At 36.9% G+C, this 16,651-nt stretch overlaps 2 protein-coding genes across 3 annotated transcripts; both read left to right on the forward strand.

The window, feature by feature from the left end:
- Positions 1–1,056: 1,056 nt before the first annotated feature.
- Positions 1,057–7,004, forward strand: LOC110712349 (uncharacterized protein At3g49055-like). The gene is made up of 5 exons (XM_021890798.1): positions 1,057–2,774; positions 2,873–2,949; positions 4,398–4,509; positions 4,675–4,791; positions 6,266–7,004. The coding sequence occupies exons 1-5, from the start codon at positions 1,380–1,382 to the stop codon at positions 6,620–6,622; spliced, it is 2,058 nt and encodes a 685-aa protein (XP_021746490.1). The 5' UTR covers positions 1,057–1,379; the 3' UTR covers positions 6,623–7,004.
- A 2,678-nt stretch (positions 7,005–9,682) lies between these two features.
- On the forward strand, positions 9,683–14,430 carry LOC110712353 (serine/threonine-protein kinase AFC2-like). Of its 2 annotated transcripts, none has more exons than XM_021890802.1 (12): positions 9,683–10,085; positions 10,840–11,029; positions 11,501–11,527; positions 11,619–11,772; positions 11,905–11,953; positions 12,046–12,160; positions 12,441–12,532; positions 12,681–12,819; positions 12,927–12,991; positions 13,089–13,186; positions 13,830–13,935; positions 14,029–14,430. In XM_021890802.1, the coding sequence occupies exons 1-12, from the start codon at positions 9,981–9,983 to the stop codon at positions 14,173–14,175; spliced, it is 1,287 nt and encodes a 428-aa protein (XP_021746494.1). In that variant the 5' UTR covers positions 9,683–9,980; the 3' UTR covers positions 14,176–14,430. The 2 variants fall into 2 exon arrangements, with proteins under 2 accessions (XP_021746494.1, XP_021746495.1); XM_021890803.1 differs by having other exon boundaries at positions 9,684–10,085; positions 13,833–13,935.
- Positions 14,431–16,651: the final 2,221 nt, after the last annotated feature.

The raw sequence follows: 16,651 nt of genomic DNA on the forward strand, positions 1-16,651 counted from the left end.
TTTCAATCACACATTTCGTATAGTTTCAGTACTACGCATTGATTGATTTTATTTCTAAGGAAATCTTTGATTTTAACATCATAATACGTGAGTCCATGAAAGAAACTACACAATTTCTATGGATTTACAAACAAACTATTAATGTACTAAAGAACTATTAAGAGCAAAGGGTGTGGAAGATATAGAAGATAGAAGCTAGTAATAGGTGTACTCCCTCCAACCCTCCGTGCTTTAATAAGTGTTACAGTTCGACTTGATTCATTTACTAATATATAAAAAACAAATGTTATTGCTTGTATGTTGGAATTGTTATAATGTATACTTTCATAATATTATTTTTTTAAAAAAATAATTTTACAAATATATAATTAGATAAATTAATGGTCAAAGTCATGTCTCGACATGCGTATTTGGTCAAAGTGTCAAACTGCAACACTTATTAAAATACAAAGGAAGTAATTTCGTTGTACAACTCTTTATAATACTTATGTTGTAATCATATCCTGGAAGAGTAGAAGTATTGTATTTAGAGTCCATAATTTGACTAGTTCTGGTGACAAAAAAAAAGCATAGGGTATATATTTGTTTCACTATTGCCAAAAGAAACTTCAAACTCGTACGCTTTACTTGTTCATGTATAGATTCATAACTAGATCTGATTAAAGTTGGCCCGGTTTTAAAAAAAATCGAATTTGGGCTTGATTTTTTTAATTTTTTTTATACATGTATAATATTTCAATTTTGAGTAGCCCAATTTATATTTTTAGTCAAATATTAGGCCCGACCCAATTAACCCAAATTGACGGGTTTGGTTATGATTTTTTCTCAAACCAACCTAAGGCTTTGGCCTGAAACAAATTAATATTTTGACCAAAGCCTGACCCGTGATTATCCGGAGCATCACCAAAGCCAATCATAGTAAGATTTGTATAGTAGTAGTAAACTAGTAATAAAGAGAGGGTAATCGATTTGGGTCATTACATGCAAACTCATCAAGATGTAAATCGCTATTCAAATAAATAAATAAATAAATAAATAAAATCAAGATATAGATCATTTTTTGGAAACTCCTTAATAGAGTGAAACTAGGAGAGGAACAAGGTGGACTGGTTGGTGCCAATTGTCGTCTTCTCCACACTCTCTCTCCTCTTAACCTGCGTCTTAAGGTATGATCTCATCCCTATTTCTTACTAAAATTTCCCTCTTTTTTTCCTAGGGTTTTCGAATTTCACCTCTGAATTTCGATTATTTGCCATCGTAAAATTCACAAATCAAAGATCAAAATTCACAATCTTTGATCAAAATTAACAATCAAATTATGCAACTAAATCATCACAATCAATAAGAATTCTTTGCTTAATTATCGAATTCCTTCAACCATGGCTAACGCCGGCGAAGAAGAATCCGACGCCGTATTGAGTGACTTAGAGGAGGACGAACATCAACAGGAAGAGATTAAACCCGCCGTTAATTCACCGGAATCGGAAATTTCCGTTGAGAAATTCAATGAATTACTCGCTGAATTTGATCGTGAAAAGCAAGCAAGAATCACTGCTGAAAACTCGAAATCGGAGCTTGAAGTTCGATTTAATCGGCTTAAAGTACTCGCTCGTGAGGCGATTAAGAAGCGAGATGAGAGTGCGATTCAAAGAGATGAGGTGATTAAGGAGAGAGATAATGCGATTAGGGCTAATGAGAAACTGAGTAATGAGTTGTCAGAGGTAAACAAGGCGAAAGACGAGGTTTCGAAGCAGTTAGAGGAAGCATTGAAGGGGAAGGAGTCTTCGAGGGCGGAAATTGAGGCTGCTGCTCAAATGTTGGTTACTGGGATTGAGAAAATTTCAGGGAAAGTTAATCATATTAAGAATTTTACTGCTGGGGGTTTGCCCAGATCACAGAAGTATACTGGTTTGCCTGCTGTTGCTTATGGGGTGATCAAGAGGACGAATGAGATAGTTGAGGAGGTGGTAAAACATATCGAATCGATTACCAAGTCGAGGGATGAGGCTCGTGGAATGATGGAGCAAAGGAATTATGAGATTGCTATTGAGGTTTCTGAGCTCGAGGCATTGATTAGTCAGTTGAGGGATGAGGTGACTGAGAAGAATGGTCGAATTGAGAATTTAGAGAAGAGTACTGCTGAGAAGGATGGAAAGTTGGAGGCGATTGAGAGTGGTATGTTGGAGAGGATAGGCTCTGTTGAGAATGAGAGGGAGGAGTTGAGGAAGTTAGTGGATGAATATGATGGTAGGATAAGGGAGTTGGAGTTGGAGATGGAGAAGCAAAGGCCTTTGCTTTTGGAGCAGTTAGGTTTTGTGTCAAAGATTCATGATCAGTTGTATAATGTGATCAAGATTGTGGATGCTAATAATGGAGATCAGTCGGAGCTGTCAGAGTCTTTGTTTCTTCCTCAGGAGACGGGATTGGAGGAGAATATACGGGCTTCGTTAGCTGGGTTGGAATCCATTTATGAACTAAGTAGAATTGTGATTGCAAAGACGAGGGACATTGTGGAAGAAAAGAGTCGTGAGGTTAAAAGCTTAAATGAAACAGTTGCTCGATTATTTAGGGAGAAGGAGCATGTAGGGGTGTTGCTAAGAAGTGCTCTGTCCAAGAGGTTAGCCTCAGTTTCAACATCTGAAACAAATACTGTGTTCCAAGTTGCAGAAAATGGTTTAAGAGAATCAGGGATTGAGTTTAAGTTTGGCAATGTTCTTGAAGATGCGAGTAAAGAAGGTGCACAGGAGACAAAAGATGATGAAATATATGCCCTGGTAAAAATACTCAATTTATCTGTTTTTTTTTTTCTTTTTCTTTTGTGTTTATAATGCTTCCATTCTCATGGTGAAATTATCTGTTTGACGCTGTCTAGGCTGGTGCTTTAGAGGGTATTATTAAGGAATCACAACTGCAGATGATTGAGCTTCAACATACGGTGGATGAGCTAAGGTACATCCTTAATTTATGAGAACCTAAGACAGATTTATATCTTGTACTTATTGCAGGCAATGTTGAATTTGAACCATTGGTAGTAATATGCATTTCATATACCTGTCTAGTGTTCTTTGCTTCATATTAGCTACTCCTTGAAATTGTTTTTGGTTGGCAATCTTAGAGAGAATGGGAAGGTAGGAAAAGAGGGAAGGGAGGGGAAGGAGGAAAGGGGCTTGCAGTTTCATTCTAGATCTTTTCAACAATAAGGTTCTGGTTTTTCAAGAGAAGATGGAAAATGGATCCTTCCCATCCCCTTCCCCAAATCTGTATCCAAACAGAGGACAATATATCCCTCGCTCATCCTTTCTTTCAAAAAATTTCATTTAATAACTCTGCTAGAGATTCATGTGATTTGGAATTTATGATTCCTGGCTTCTAGTCGAAACATTTGATCTTTAGGGCTTAAATTATGCTTCAGTTTGGTTGTACCAATTGCGTACCGGTTTAGGCCTTTAGCAATCTTTTTTCTTTTCTTTTTTTTCCATCCTGCCATACATATATTATCACGCAATCACGCTGGAAGTACACTGTCATATTACACTTTAATGGCAGAAGGAAATTTTGGTGGTTTTCTTTTTTTCTTGGGGTGGGGTGGGGGCTTGGTGGGGGGATTGGGGATGTGGCTTGGTGTTCGTCGACTTAGTAGTTGTTGGGATTTGGGTGCTTCACGTGTACCATGACCCATGGATTTGATTGTTTCTTGAGGTATTGCTGGAAGCCTGGGAATAGGTGTTTCAGCAGGTTTGTGTCATGGAATTTTATTGTTGCTCTAGTTTCAATCTAAATTTATTTGATTAATGTCCCTAGTGTTCATCTGAAGGTGGGTTGTGGGTAGGGTAGAGGATGTAGGGTGATGTTATTAATATATACTGTTGCATGCAAACCCACTTGGTAGGTAAGATCAGATTGAAACAATGAGCCTATATTGCATATTAATTATTGAATGATCTTCAGGAACTAACTAGTTAAGATAGAAAAACCTAACAACCATATACTCCATGAAGGATACTTTTAACAAGTTGAAAACCTCCCAATTGTCAGAGTAACAGAGTTGTATTATTTCGTTTTCTCAACTCTGAGTGAATGTTTGCCATGAAATATCTTGAAAACTAGAGTTGGTAGAAAGAATTCTTCTGCAAAGTTTATGCCATAAATTGATAACGTTTCTAAAAAAGTTAGGTTAACATGACTATACCCATTTCTGTTTTGAGATCACTGAGTTTTTCACAGCACATGAATTTAAAGGTGTTGAATTAGGTTGTTTCTCAAAATTTGGGGCTTGTCATCTTCAAAGTGATTGTGGTTGTACTACTATTGTAGGTATTAGGTGGTTTCTGAAAGGAGTTTTGTTTGTTTACTGCTGAATTAATTGACTGATTTGCCTTCTTCTTTGTTGGCTTAAGGGCAGAGTCAAGTTTACTTAAAGAACATCTGGAGACCCAATCCAAGGAGCTCAGCCAAAGAAAGCATCGTATAGAGGAACTTGAAGAGAAGGAACGACAAGCGAATGAAAACGTAAATTTCTTCTTACTTAGTGTGATTAGGACATTGTTCGAATCATATTCAAGAAACCTTATCTGAGGGACATTATCATTAATTGGTCTAATCTCCAATCTATTGGTATAGATTATTATATGGAAGTATGGTACCCTTCTTTTGAACTGACTTATTATGTTTTAGATTGAAGGGCTTATGATTGATATTGCTGCTGCTGAAGAAGAAATTACAAGATGGAAACTGGCAGCGGAGCAAGAAGCTGCTGCTGGAGGAGCTGTTGAGCAGGAGTTCCATGCTGAAGTATGATTTGATACTCTTTTGGAACTTAAATTATTTAGTACTTTATTATGCTCTCTTCACCTTATTTAAGGTGTTATGGTCAGAATTGTTAACATCTGGTTTGGTCTGATATGGTTAAAATCGTTGTCTTCGTATAATCTCTATTATTAAGCAGAATCCTGAGATTTAGACTGTCTACCTTTTGTCGTCACTAGACTAGAAAAATTCAGACATACGAGACAAAATTATATAGCAAGAATAAGTGATAAGCATAAGGTGAAGAGAACAAAGCCTTTAATGATTAGAGTATCGAGACTACTTGAGAAGTTGAGAGTTCAATTCTTTTGAAATCAATGTTTTAGTGAAAGGCAGGGGTAGCTTTTAGTGGTTGTATTTGTACGGGCTAGCCTACTTTTTTTACCCCTGAACTAATCCTCAAAACAGGCATTGCTAATTTGTTGTTGGAGGAAGGAGAGAAAGGAAGGGGGGGGGGGTGTTCCCCTGAACTTAATCCTGAAAAGTCAAAACAGGCATTGCTAAGGTCTTGTCAGAGGAAGGACAAAAGCGACCGGGGGGGGGGGGTTGGGAGGTCGGGGTGGTAACTAATCAAACATCTCATACCTATGATCAAAATAGGTGGTGTTTTAGGGTCATAATCCTGTCTAATATGCTGTAGTAGGGGTATTTGGAGATACATTTCCTACATCTATGGTCATGTTAGGGGACTATGTATTTCTTTTTATGAAAGGACTATCTTATTTTCTTGAGGTTTTGAATGCCACAGTGGTGCTCTTATCTCTTTGCTCTCTGAAAGTTGTTTCAGTGGTGTTTGGAGACACATTTCTCACGTATGGTCACTTTAGGGAGCTATATATATCCTTTTATGAAAGGGCCATCTTATATCTGCAGAAATCATGACTTTAGACCAAAAAACTTGAGGCTTCTTTGCAGATCTCTGTCAAAAATAGCTTCTATATGGGAAAATTGAAAGGCTTCTTGCTATAGAGGTTGTTAGATCTTCTCATATGTTTGGATAACAATAGTGAAGGATAGGGAGGGGAGGAAAAAGAGGGAAAGGAAAGGGAGGAGGAGGGGAGGGAGAAGGTGACATTCCATTTTCCTTCCAAATCTCTCCAACAATGGAGGGATGTAGTTTATAAATAGGGGAAGGAAAATGGATCCTTCCGTTTCTCTTCCCTTCCCTCCTTGCATTAGATATCCAAACAATGGATGATGCATCCCTCCTTTTCTCTTCTCTTCTTTTCCCTCCATTTCTCTCTATCCAATCTTAGTGTAATTGCTTCCATACACCTCTACCTTGAGCCGGCCTATTTGCTCTTTTCCCTTTTCTTTTCTAGAGAGAGAATAAGAGAAAAAAGAGGAAAAGAGGGATGGTTTCTGCTATATGTTTTTTGTTTTTTTTTTTTTAATTTTTTTTTTTTTTAATGTGATCTTAAGCTTGCAACTAAATGTGGCCTTTATTCTATTGCTGCAGATATCTTCCCTCAAAAAAGAAGTTGAGGATACAAAGCAAGCAATGGTAGAGTTGGAGAAAAAGCTCAAATTCAAGGAAGAGACAGCTGCTGCAGCAATGGCTGCAAGAGAAGCAGCTGAAAAATCATTGAGGCTGGCAGACAATAGAGCCTCTAGATTAAGGGATAGAGTGGAAGAATTGACTCGTCAGCTTGAGAACTTGGACAATAAAGATGATAACAGGAATAGCACTCGTCCAAGATATGTATGCTGGCCATGGGAGTGGCTTGGAATTGACTTTGTTGGTACACGACGGCAAATTGATATGCCAGAGCAGCAAAGTTCAAATGAAATGGAACTGTCGGAACCGCTTTTGTGATTTTTATTTTTTGGGGAGTTATATTTATAGTCAATTTATTCATCTCTTTTAACCGCTTCTGGCTTTTTTCTTTGTATAAAAAAGAAATTGTAGACTCATAGTATTAAAATTCTTCGTAGTTTTGTCCATAGAACACATTAAAGTTAAACGAGCGTGTTTACTGATCAGCACTTAGGTTCTAGGAAGCAGGTGATTCTACTTTGAAACAAAATGATAATTGCATTGTAACCAGATATGTTTAAGCAACAAGTGAAGGTCTTTCTGCAACCTTCTTGGTTTGGGTAACAAGTGATAGTCTTCCTGCAACATTCTTTTCTACTAGGTGTCTCGTATGTATTCTCCTTGTTTATGACATCTATACGAAGAGATGGGTTGTCGATTATATTCTTGCTACTCTTTGATCTTGCTCGCAATTTTGATTTGCTGAGTCTTGGATTAGCTGAACTGCTCAAGGATGGCTGTATGGCGCATTGGCGCTGGATTTCTTCCACGAGTAGACTCCTTTCTTGTGCTGCTTCCACCTTAAGAAGTACTCTGTAAGAAAGTCTCTCATAGGAATAAATGCTTTCAGCTTTATCAATAGGAGTAATATTCTCTTGTTCTGATTTTCATAGGAAAAATAATAATCCAAAATATTCAAAATTAGCCTTAACAACACAATTTAGCTTGGGTACTCACATTAGCATTACCTCTGACTAATGATGACATCGGCAATACAGTACACCAGGGAGGGGTCATCGGTGTTAAAAGGTGGTGTTGTCAGGTGCACTAAGCCATAGTTTGCGTATTAAGTTTTATTTTATGAACAATTGTAAACAGTCAAAATCGACAATGAAAATAATGGTGTTAGTTTTACATAAACCACACATGTAATGCATATGTCAACAATGTGATGGACTAATGATGAGTATGAATGGGGTGAGTTTGGGTTTAATAACCAATAAAGGATTCTTTACACCTTAATAGGGCCTTGGGATGTTAAGTTAATAATTGAAATCATCTGGTGTAGCACTTGATTACCAACATAACATAATTCCGGAATAGACACGTACATAATATAAATCCAAACCAACTTATACAACCCTAAAGGACTTCTATTTTTTGTCTTTAAACTATCAATTATGTAAATGTCTCCCTTCAGTAACATAAGATCAAAATGGACCTTTATGTGACTAATTAGAAGATGTATATAGTTTCAAATAACATTATATGACCTCTATATGCATCCCCTACCACGCACTTAGAGCCTGTTCTCATTGATTGAAATGAGCTGAGCTGAGCTGAGCTGAATTGAAATGAACTGAACTGAACATATTAGAGTTGAACGAATAGAACTGAACTGAAATGAATATTTTATGAGAGAAGAAAATTAAGAGCTGAATTGAACTGAATTGAATTTATTAGAGCTGAATTGAACTGAAATGAAAATAATCTGATGAGAACAAGCCTTTAGAGCTTTAGATAGGGGTGTCCATAATTCAGATAAAAACCGAAATCCAATCCAAACCGAATTATCAATTCGGATCGGATCCGAACTTTAAATCGGATCGGATCGGATTGAGATTTTTTGGAAATTCGGATTTTCGGATTGGATCGGATTGACCCTAATTGGATCCAATCCAAACCGAAAACCGAATTGTAAAATTAAGCTTGTATAAATATGGAATTCTGTATATTTTGAAGTTTAGCTCAAATACTTACTACTACATAAAATAAATTAGAGAGACTTTGTATTAATTAATTAATGACTTGACGTTAAACTATTTATTTTAATCATGATTTTGAAGACTTTAATTTATAGTAAAGCTTTGTTTTTATAATTGTATTAGGCGCTAAAAAATAATGTATTATAATTTGGATTTTCGGATCGGATCCAAATAACCAAATTTTAATTCGGATTGGATCAAGAGAGAAATTTGGATCGGATCGGATTGGAAAATTGAAAACCAAATTATATTTCGGATTGGGTCGGATTTGGACTAAATCCAAACCGAAAACCGAACGGACACCCCTAGCTTTAGACATTGATCTCGAAATCGAAATGGTTCGATTTCATGTACTTCGTAATTTGTATTATAGATTTATAGCCTTCAAATTTGGACTTCGATGTAAATTTTTGGACCTGATAAGGTTATGCATTGAGGTGTTTTTCTTAGGGTTCTGAAAAGGCACCGAGAGCCTGATGAAAGGCATGCTTGGTGCTGGAAAGTCAAAACCATCTCATCCATCCCTTAATATACACCCCTTATAATCTTTATAAAGAGTATTTATATAAACTAAAATTGATATAGAAACTTTTTATAAGAGTGAAGGATAGTTCAGGTGATTATACCTTCCCTTTTGATTTCATGAGATCATTTATTATATCTTCAAGATTTTTCACAAAATAAATTAACAACTGAAAGACAATGATTTACAAGGTTTTTTTTTTTTTTTTTTTTTTTTTTTTTTGAAATTTTACTTATATTTTTCATATTAAACTCTTGGTGTTTAAGTGTATTCACAATTTCACTTTTTTTTTAAAAAAAATAAATTATAATATGTCGATCTTATTATACTTGTATTTAAACTCGTATTTTTTTTTTTTTAAAGAAACCCGTACTTAATTTTTAAAGTAAAACATGTTATATTCTTACGTTTACAAAACACAAATTATCATGTGGCTGGTCACACATTGTAGCCGAGTTACTCGGTCAGAGTTTACTTGGTCAGGGTTACTCAGTCGAGTTTACTTGGTTAGGGGTTACTTGGTCAATTAAAGGTTAGCCGATCATTATTTTAGTGCGTGTTAGTTTGTTGAACGGTGTAGCGGGTCAGGATGGGGTTACTTGGTCAAGGTTATCCGATTTGTGTTTTGGTGCGTGTCACCTGACCGCCAAAATATAAAAAAAATAAAAAATAAAAAAACAGCTTTGTTTACAAACTTATAAATTTTTTTTTAATTAAAAAAAAAAATTGTTTAATTTTTTTAAAGTGTTTTCCTTTATTTAATGCATTTGTAAGTTGTCAAACCTAATAAGAGCACAACAAAAGCACATAATTAATTTCCTCAAAAAAAAAAAAAAAAAAAAAGCACATAATCAAATCATCACAATCAAACGGTATATATCAAAGATCTTGCTCCCTCATCATCAGATGATGAAGATCTACGGTTGAGATGAAGTGAGACAGAGTGAATCCAGTGTACCGCCGCACATGACGGTAGCGTCCCCAGATATGAACTTTTAGAACATCCAGATTTATACAGACAGTAGAGTCTCTAAATTAGGGTTTTCAATTCAATTTTAGCAAGGAAACGCCATGAATTCACATCATCTTAACACTTATCTGATCTAATTCTTCTCTATTTTTCTGTTGGATGATGGAAATGGAGTATATGCGAGAAATCCCTAATAGTCAAATGGATCGTCGCCCGAGAAAAAGACCCAGAATTTCGACCTGGGAAACCCCACAATCTTCCAAGGTGAATCCTCTTTCTCTCTCCTATAATTTGGTTTTTTTCTTCTAATTCTTAGTTTAATTACTACTGTGTATGTGATTTGTGTTGAAATTTCATCTATTCTTGATAGCTGCTGCTTCTGTTTGTTTGGAATTAGGGTTTTCTAGATTAGGGTTGAATTTGATGATTTGATGCAATTTAGTTTTGAAAACTGTTGCTACTAAGTGGGTTTCAGCTGAAAGTAGAGAATAATTATTATTAAATGGGGTTTTTGTTGGGGGAGGAGGGGGGTCTTTTAAGAAAGCTTGGTGAGTTGGTTTGGAGGTTCAAGGGTTCATCTATTATCATGAATTGCCCAGTATTGATTATGTAGTTGCAATTAATTCTTTGCTAATGCCTTGGGGGAGGAGGTTATAGTTTTGGTCAAGTAGTTGATGACTTGATGCCTTGGGGGAGGAGGTTATAGTGTTTATTTTCTGTGATTTGGGTACGATAATGAGCTGGTAGTGATGCTATGTTGGGTTTGGTTATCGATTAACTTCGTGTAGTGAGTGTGAGTTCTTAGTTGTTTATAAATTTGTTCAAAGTTTGAATCTTTCTGCAGCATTGTGTTTAGTTTCTTTGTATTTTTACTGATTAATCATTTTGAACCATTGTTTTTTCATATCTTCTTGTGATTTCTTCATGAGTGTGGCTTGAGAGGGATAAATAAATTGGCATAGTGTGAACATAGATTGATTTTCTGTAAGTTAGAAATGAATCGATGGCTGGTGTGTAGGCTCAGTCAGGATTATATAGTGGCCAAGAGGTTGGCAATATCACAAGCTTTGGACCAACAAGAGTACATTTGGAGCATCCTAGTCATTTTGTGAAGGGATTGAATGTTCATAAAGGCTCTCCACCATGGCGCGATGATGACAAAGATGGGCATTACATATTTGAGCTTGGAGAAAATTTAACACCTCGCTGTAATATACTGCATTGCTATCAAGCATACCTTTCATTCTTTTTCTTTTTTGCATGTGGAATTTGCATTATTTTCATCACCTATCTCCCTTTGATAGGAAAATTTGCTGTCAAGCTTGTGTATTCGTTGACCCTTTTTCAATTTACTTGGCGGCAGTAAAATTCAAAAGTTGTCTATACATCATAATTGTTTATTTTTTCAAAGTTTGCTTCTGCTTTTAAACTGAATAGCCTTTTGAAAATCATACTGCCTTTTATAAACTACATTTTTCTTCTGTTCTTAGCATATCTTTCTCCTAAAATTTATGAACATTATTAGATTATTATGAGTCAAATGAAACAATGTCATTGTTAGAACTTAGAAGCTTTTATTAATTCAATGATGCATTATAGTTGGTTGGCTTTTGAATACATTTTGCTAAAGCTAAAAGTTTTATGGATACTAACTCTTTTTGTTTAACTTGCATGTGCAGATAAGATTCTTAAAAAGATTGGAGAAGGTTTGTCCTATAATATCCGTATAGGAGAATTTATGATTATAATAATATCCCTACCCTTGTCTCATATTTGTTTTGTGTAATTTATGTCCAGGCACCTTTGGTCAAGTCCTAGAATGCTGGGATAGAGAATTGAGAGAGGTAGTTGCCGTAAAGATTGTCCGAAGTATCAAGAAATATCGTGATGCTGCAATGATAGAAATTGAGGTGCTCGAGCAGCTTGGGAGGCACAACAGAAATGCTAATGGGTACATGTCTTTCTATATAATTATTCCATTTTGTTCTCTTTTTTTTTTTTTTTTTTTTTTTTTGGTGTTGTCAGGTTTAGCTTATCTGAGGTGAACGTGTTGATAATGGGTTAAATGAATTCATCTATGCAGTTGTGTTCAAATACGAAACTGGTTTGACTATCGTAACCATATATGTATTGTAAGTATACAACTGTTTATGATATTATGATTTCCCCAGCTTAGTATTAAATGGGGATTAAGACATCTGGATGAATATGATTGGTTCAACAGGTGTTTGAGATGCTTGGACCAAGCTTATTTGATTTTCTTCGGAAAAACAATTATCGATCATTTCCAGTTGACCTAGTTCGCGAGATCGGAAGACAACTCTTGGAATGTGTAGCATGTCCGTGGTTATTGACCTTAATTCTCTTTTTATTTTGTAATTTTTCTTAATTAAAGCAATTATAGTCGGTACGATTCTGATGAATGCATGCACTGTCTCTCTACATCGTGTGTTTACATAATTACATTGACCTCTTGTACTTGATGATCTATCTTTTTAACTTCACCAAGTTTTGTCTTCTATTGTGTAGTTATATTTTTACTTGTTCAGGTGGAATTTATAGTCTTTAAGCAGGTGGAATTATTACGGTACCTTATGTTCGTTTGGTTTCCTCTTGCAGTCATGCATGATTTGCGCCTTGTCCACACTGATTTGAAGCCAGAAAATATACTTTTTATTTCTTCTGAATATGTAAAAATCCCAGATAATAAGGTATTATAAATATTGGGTTTTTGCTTAATCTTTCCATTTAGAATAAATCTGTTCTTTCCTCATCTAGATTTCTATTTTGACTGTTTCTCCGCCCTTGCAGATGGTTGTGGACTAATAATTGTGTCTTAATTCTTGTTTTCCTTTGCAGGGTACTATGAGAGAGGGAAAGAGGCTGCCAAAGTCTTGTGCAATAAAGGTTATTGATTTTGGCAGTACAGCTCATGGCACCCAAGTGCATAACTATATTGTTTCTACTAGACATTATCGTGCACCTGAGGTCATTCTTGGTATGCTGATTATCATTATTTCTCTGCTGTAAGCATTTAGGAAATTGTCGTTGTTATTAAAATTTCCCTTATCTCTTTCTTTTCTTTTCTTGTTTTTCCTTATGAAGGGCTTGGATGGAGTTACCCATGTGATTTATGGAGTGTTGGCTGTATCTTGGCTGAACTTTGCTCGGTATGCCATGCTACTACTAATGTTATTGAGATAGCTTTGGTATACACTCTTCAAAATTCTGAACTGGCCCTTTTATTCTTTGTTAAATTTTTGGCAGGGAGAGGCATTGTTCCAAACACATGAAAATCTGGAACATTTAGCCATGATGGAGAGGGTTTTGGGCCCCTTGCCAGACCACTTCTTAAGAAAAGCTGAGTATGTGCCCAGTTTAGAAACTTCTGTCATCAATTGTCATGTCTATGCCCTATGTTGATGGGTCTTAGGGTGTAAATTCTGGTTACATGAAAGTCCTAAATATTGAAGACTAATAGTATTATAGAATTGCTGCAGTTGCCAGGTTATCATATTTTAACATAATTTCACCTTTTGATTTTAAAAGGCTATTGTTTATATATGCCTGAACTTTGGTGGTTGGATTGTTTTAAGAAACTTGTGATAAAAGCATACAGTGTATGAAAGTGTCAGGAAATCATCACGAGAATGGATAATCCCAAGGCATGTGTAAAATGTCTCATTTGCCCCAGAATGGGGGACTAGCTGGTAGCTAATTGATATACCTGTTTTTATTAACTGGTTTGACCAACTTATTGATTTAGGTGGTTTGACTATAGATTGGTTGTAAATAGCTTGTTAGTTTGTAGCTGATAGCCTGATATATGAAATTAGGAAATCTATTTGGGATGATACGCGGATTAAACCAGCCTTAGTTAGGTTAAAAAGACACGTAGGAATGTATTTTTTTCTTTCTATTCCCTTGTTTTTTTCTTTGACCTTTGAATGGAAACACATGTGTTTGATCATTTACTGATATTTGGACCTCCTTTTTGTTTTCCTTTAGCAGTCGACATGCAGAGAAGTACATTAGACGGGGAAGATTGAACTGGCCTGAAGGTGCTACTTCCAGGGAAAGCATCAAGGCTGTTCTGAAACTGCCTCGTCTTCAGGTATGTATGCCCTCCTTATCTTCTTCCCCTGCCTCTGCAAGGAAAAGAGTGTGATTAAAAATGTCTGAAGTGGAAATTGAATTTCTTTTTCAGAACTTAGTGATGCAACATGTGGATCATTCTGCTGGAGATCTGATTGACCTCTTGCAAGGGCTTCTTCATTATGACCCTACCTTGAGAATGACAGCGAGAGAAGCCCTCAGGCATCCCTTCCTTACAAGAAACCACTACAGATTCTGAGTGGTTTCTCACTGTTGTCGTTTGTACTAATCCTCTTCTGTTTGTAGTAGATTAGGCATATTTATCCTCTGGTTCCCTAAAAAGTGGGAAAACATTAGATTGATACCTCTAGCGCAGTTGCTTCTTCATTGCGAGCTGTAAATAAAAGGATGTTTTGAGAGGAATTCATCTTGAAGCTTTATTGAGCTGAATCTTGGAAATCCAGGAAAGTACCAAAAAATTTAGAAATATTCTGATACCTTTCTTTGAGCATCAGGCTGCTGCTTTTGATTTTTGAGTTTTTCTGATGTGTGATTAGACCCCCCCCCCCCCCCCACACACACACACCCTCTTTTTTTTTATCCCTCAATTTTTTTGTGCTTGTATACCTGAAAGCTTTCTGGTATTATTTTCTGTACGTCTTGTACGATTAATTTTCTAAGTGTGGAAGACTTGAGCCTATTTTTTCTGAAAGTAGTGAATGTGGTTATGACAATTAGATATTTAAAACAAAGGCATCATTTGTTACAGAAATCTAGATATATCCATTGATGGAAATTTGTATTAATGGTTGAATGATAAAATAAATAAATCTCAAACCCAAAAATTTACAAAAACAAATTTTAGAAAAATCTGGTCCTGTGCCTAAGAATGCTTCAGTCCTTTGTTCTACAATGGCTGGTTAACATAACACCACTAGGGGGGCCTGTCAATTCAATTTGACAGTGACCATACAACCAATAAGAGTATCTTAATAGGCTTCCGAAATTTGATCTTACATGAAAAATTCCATCAACTTCAAGTGAAATCCTATTTCTTTGTACCTGTGTAATGAGCTGTTGTGTGACTGTCAATGGAAGCCTAACCTGACTGCTTACAAACTCTACATTGGCAAGCTTGGATTCTGTGTTAAAAGCCGAGAATGGCACGATGTATTGATTAGCAATGAGGTGCTTGTCAAAGTATAGCTGTAAGACCACATAGTTGAAGTCTACGTTCACCTTCTTATTTGGATTTGTGAAATTGGCAAGCACTGTGATGTCAGAGTTGAGGAGGTAGCCCAGGTCCAGATATGCAGCATTGAGGGATGCACTTGATATCTCGAAGTGTGGGGTCCGCGGGCGGTATACAAGGTATATTATGAGCACCAGGAGGCCTCCTAGTATTATGACTAACCATAGGATCACACAGAAGACTGCTCCAAACCATGTTAGTGGCTTGGTACTGGTAGGTGTAGGGTACACCAAGTTCTCCCGGGGCGGGGAGCACCATGTTCAAAGCTCACATGGTGTGGGCGAGGATGCTGTGAGTGGGGCTTGGGCCGTGCCTGGGTGCTTCCCAGAGGTGGCCCCTCAACAGGGTGGGAAAGTGGTATGGGGTGTTGCCGCGGTGGAGGACTTGAAGCGCGATGATGCTGTGGCGGGCTTTGGGGGCCCTCAACAGGGCGGGAAGGTGGTATGGGGTGTTGCCGCGGTGGACTTGGGTGGCGATGACTCTGTGGTTGGCTTGATGGCGATAACAATCTGGAGCGTGGTGGACCAGGGGATAGCCTATGCCGAGGCCTTACAATCAATTCATCAACATCAACAGGGCGGGAACGTGGTATGGGGTGTTGCCGCGGTGGAGAACTTGGGTGGTGATGATGCTGTGGCGGGCTTTGGGGGCGATAACTTTGTGGGGGGCTTGGGGACGGCGATAACCTTCTGAGGGGTGGTGGATTAGAGGGTTTGAGCCTTTGCCGAGGCCTTAAATGTTTAATATCAGGCTGTTGAACCCCTTGAACATGATCAGGAAGATGAAGATGACCATCCCAAGGTTGCCTTGGTTCTGGCTGAATATGCTGTGGTGCCGGAAAATCAGGTTGGTCGAGCCAGAAATGAGGGTTGGTGTCTCCATACCGAGACATGAATATAGATGGTGAGAGAGGGGTGAAAGAAAATAGCGAAGCAGTGGCAGTAAAGAGCTAAATAATGTAAGAGAAGGAGATAGTGTGTTTTAAGGTGGTGAAGGAATGAAAAAGAATTGTCACTTAGAAAAAACAGCTGAAAGTGAGGAAGAAGATTGATAGAAAGGTAAAGTATCACATAATAGTTCAGCAAGGGAGGCAAGTAATCTTTCTTTGGCTGCCTTTTTGCTACTGTTGGTGTGCCTTAATATGCTTATCTTAATTCTATGTTGAAGAGTGTAAACTTTGTAGATGGAAAAGTCTTCTATCCTCTTCATGGATAGATGAATATTGCCTTTTAAAATAACAAAAAAAAAATAGAAATTACTCTTCTAGTATGATTTTGGAGATAAAAATAAGTTTATATTGTATTAAGTGATTGCTAAATCCATGAACATACACCTCAAATGTAACAAATCCCCCCCCCCCCTCCCGTTTGTTCTCAGGAAAATGCAAAAAATAAGTTGATTGATGTGCTCCTTCACCAAAATAAACCTTAGTTTTCGCCTAATAAATTGACTTTTTTACTGGCTATTATCGTGTGTATGTGTC

This window comes from Chenopodium quinoa, unplaced genomic scaffold, assembly GCF_001683475.1.
Source record: "Chenopodium quinoa cultivar QQ74 unplaced genomic scaffold, ASM168347v1, whole genome shotgun sequence".
Classification (NCBI taxonomy): Eukaryota; Viridiplantae; Streptophyta; class Magnoliopsida; order Caryophyllales; family Amaranthaceae; genus Chenopodium; species Chenopodium quinoa.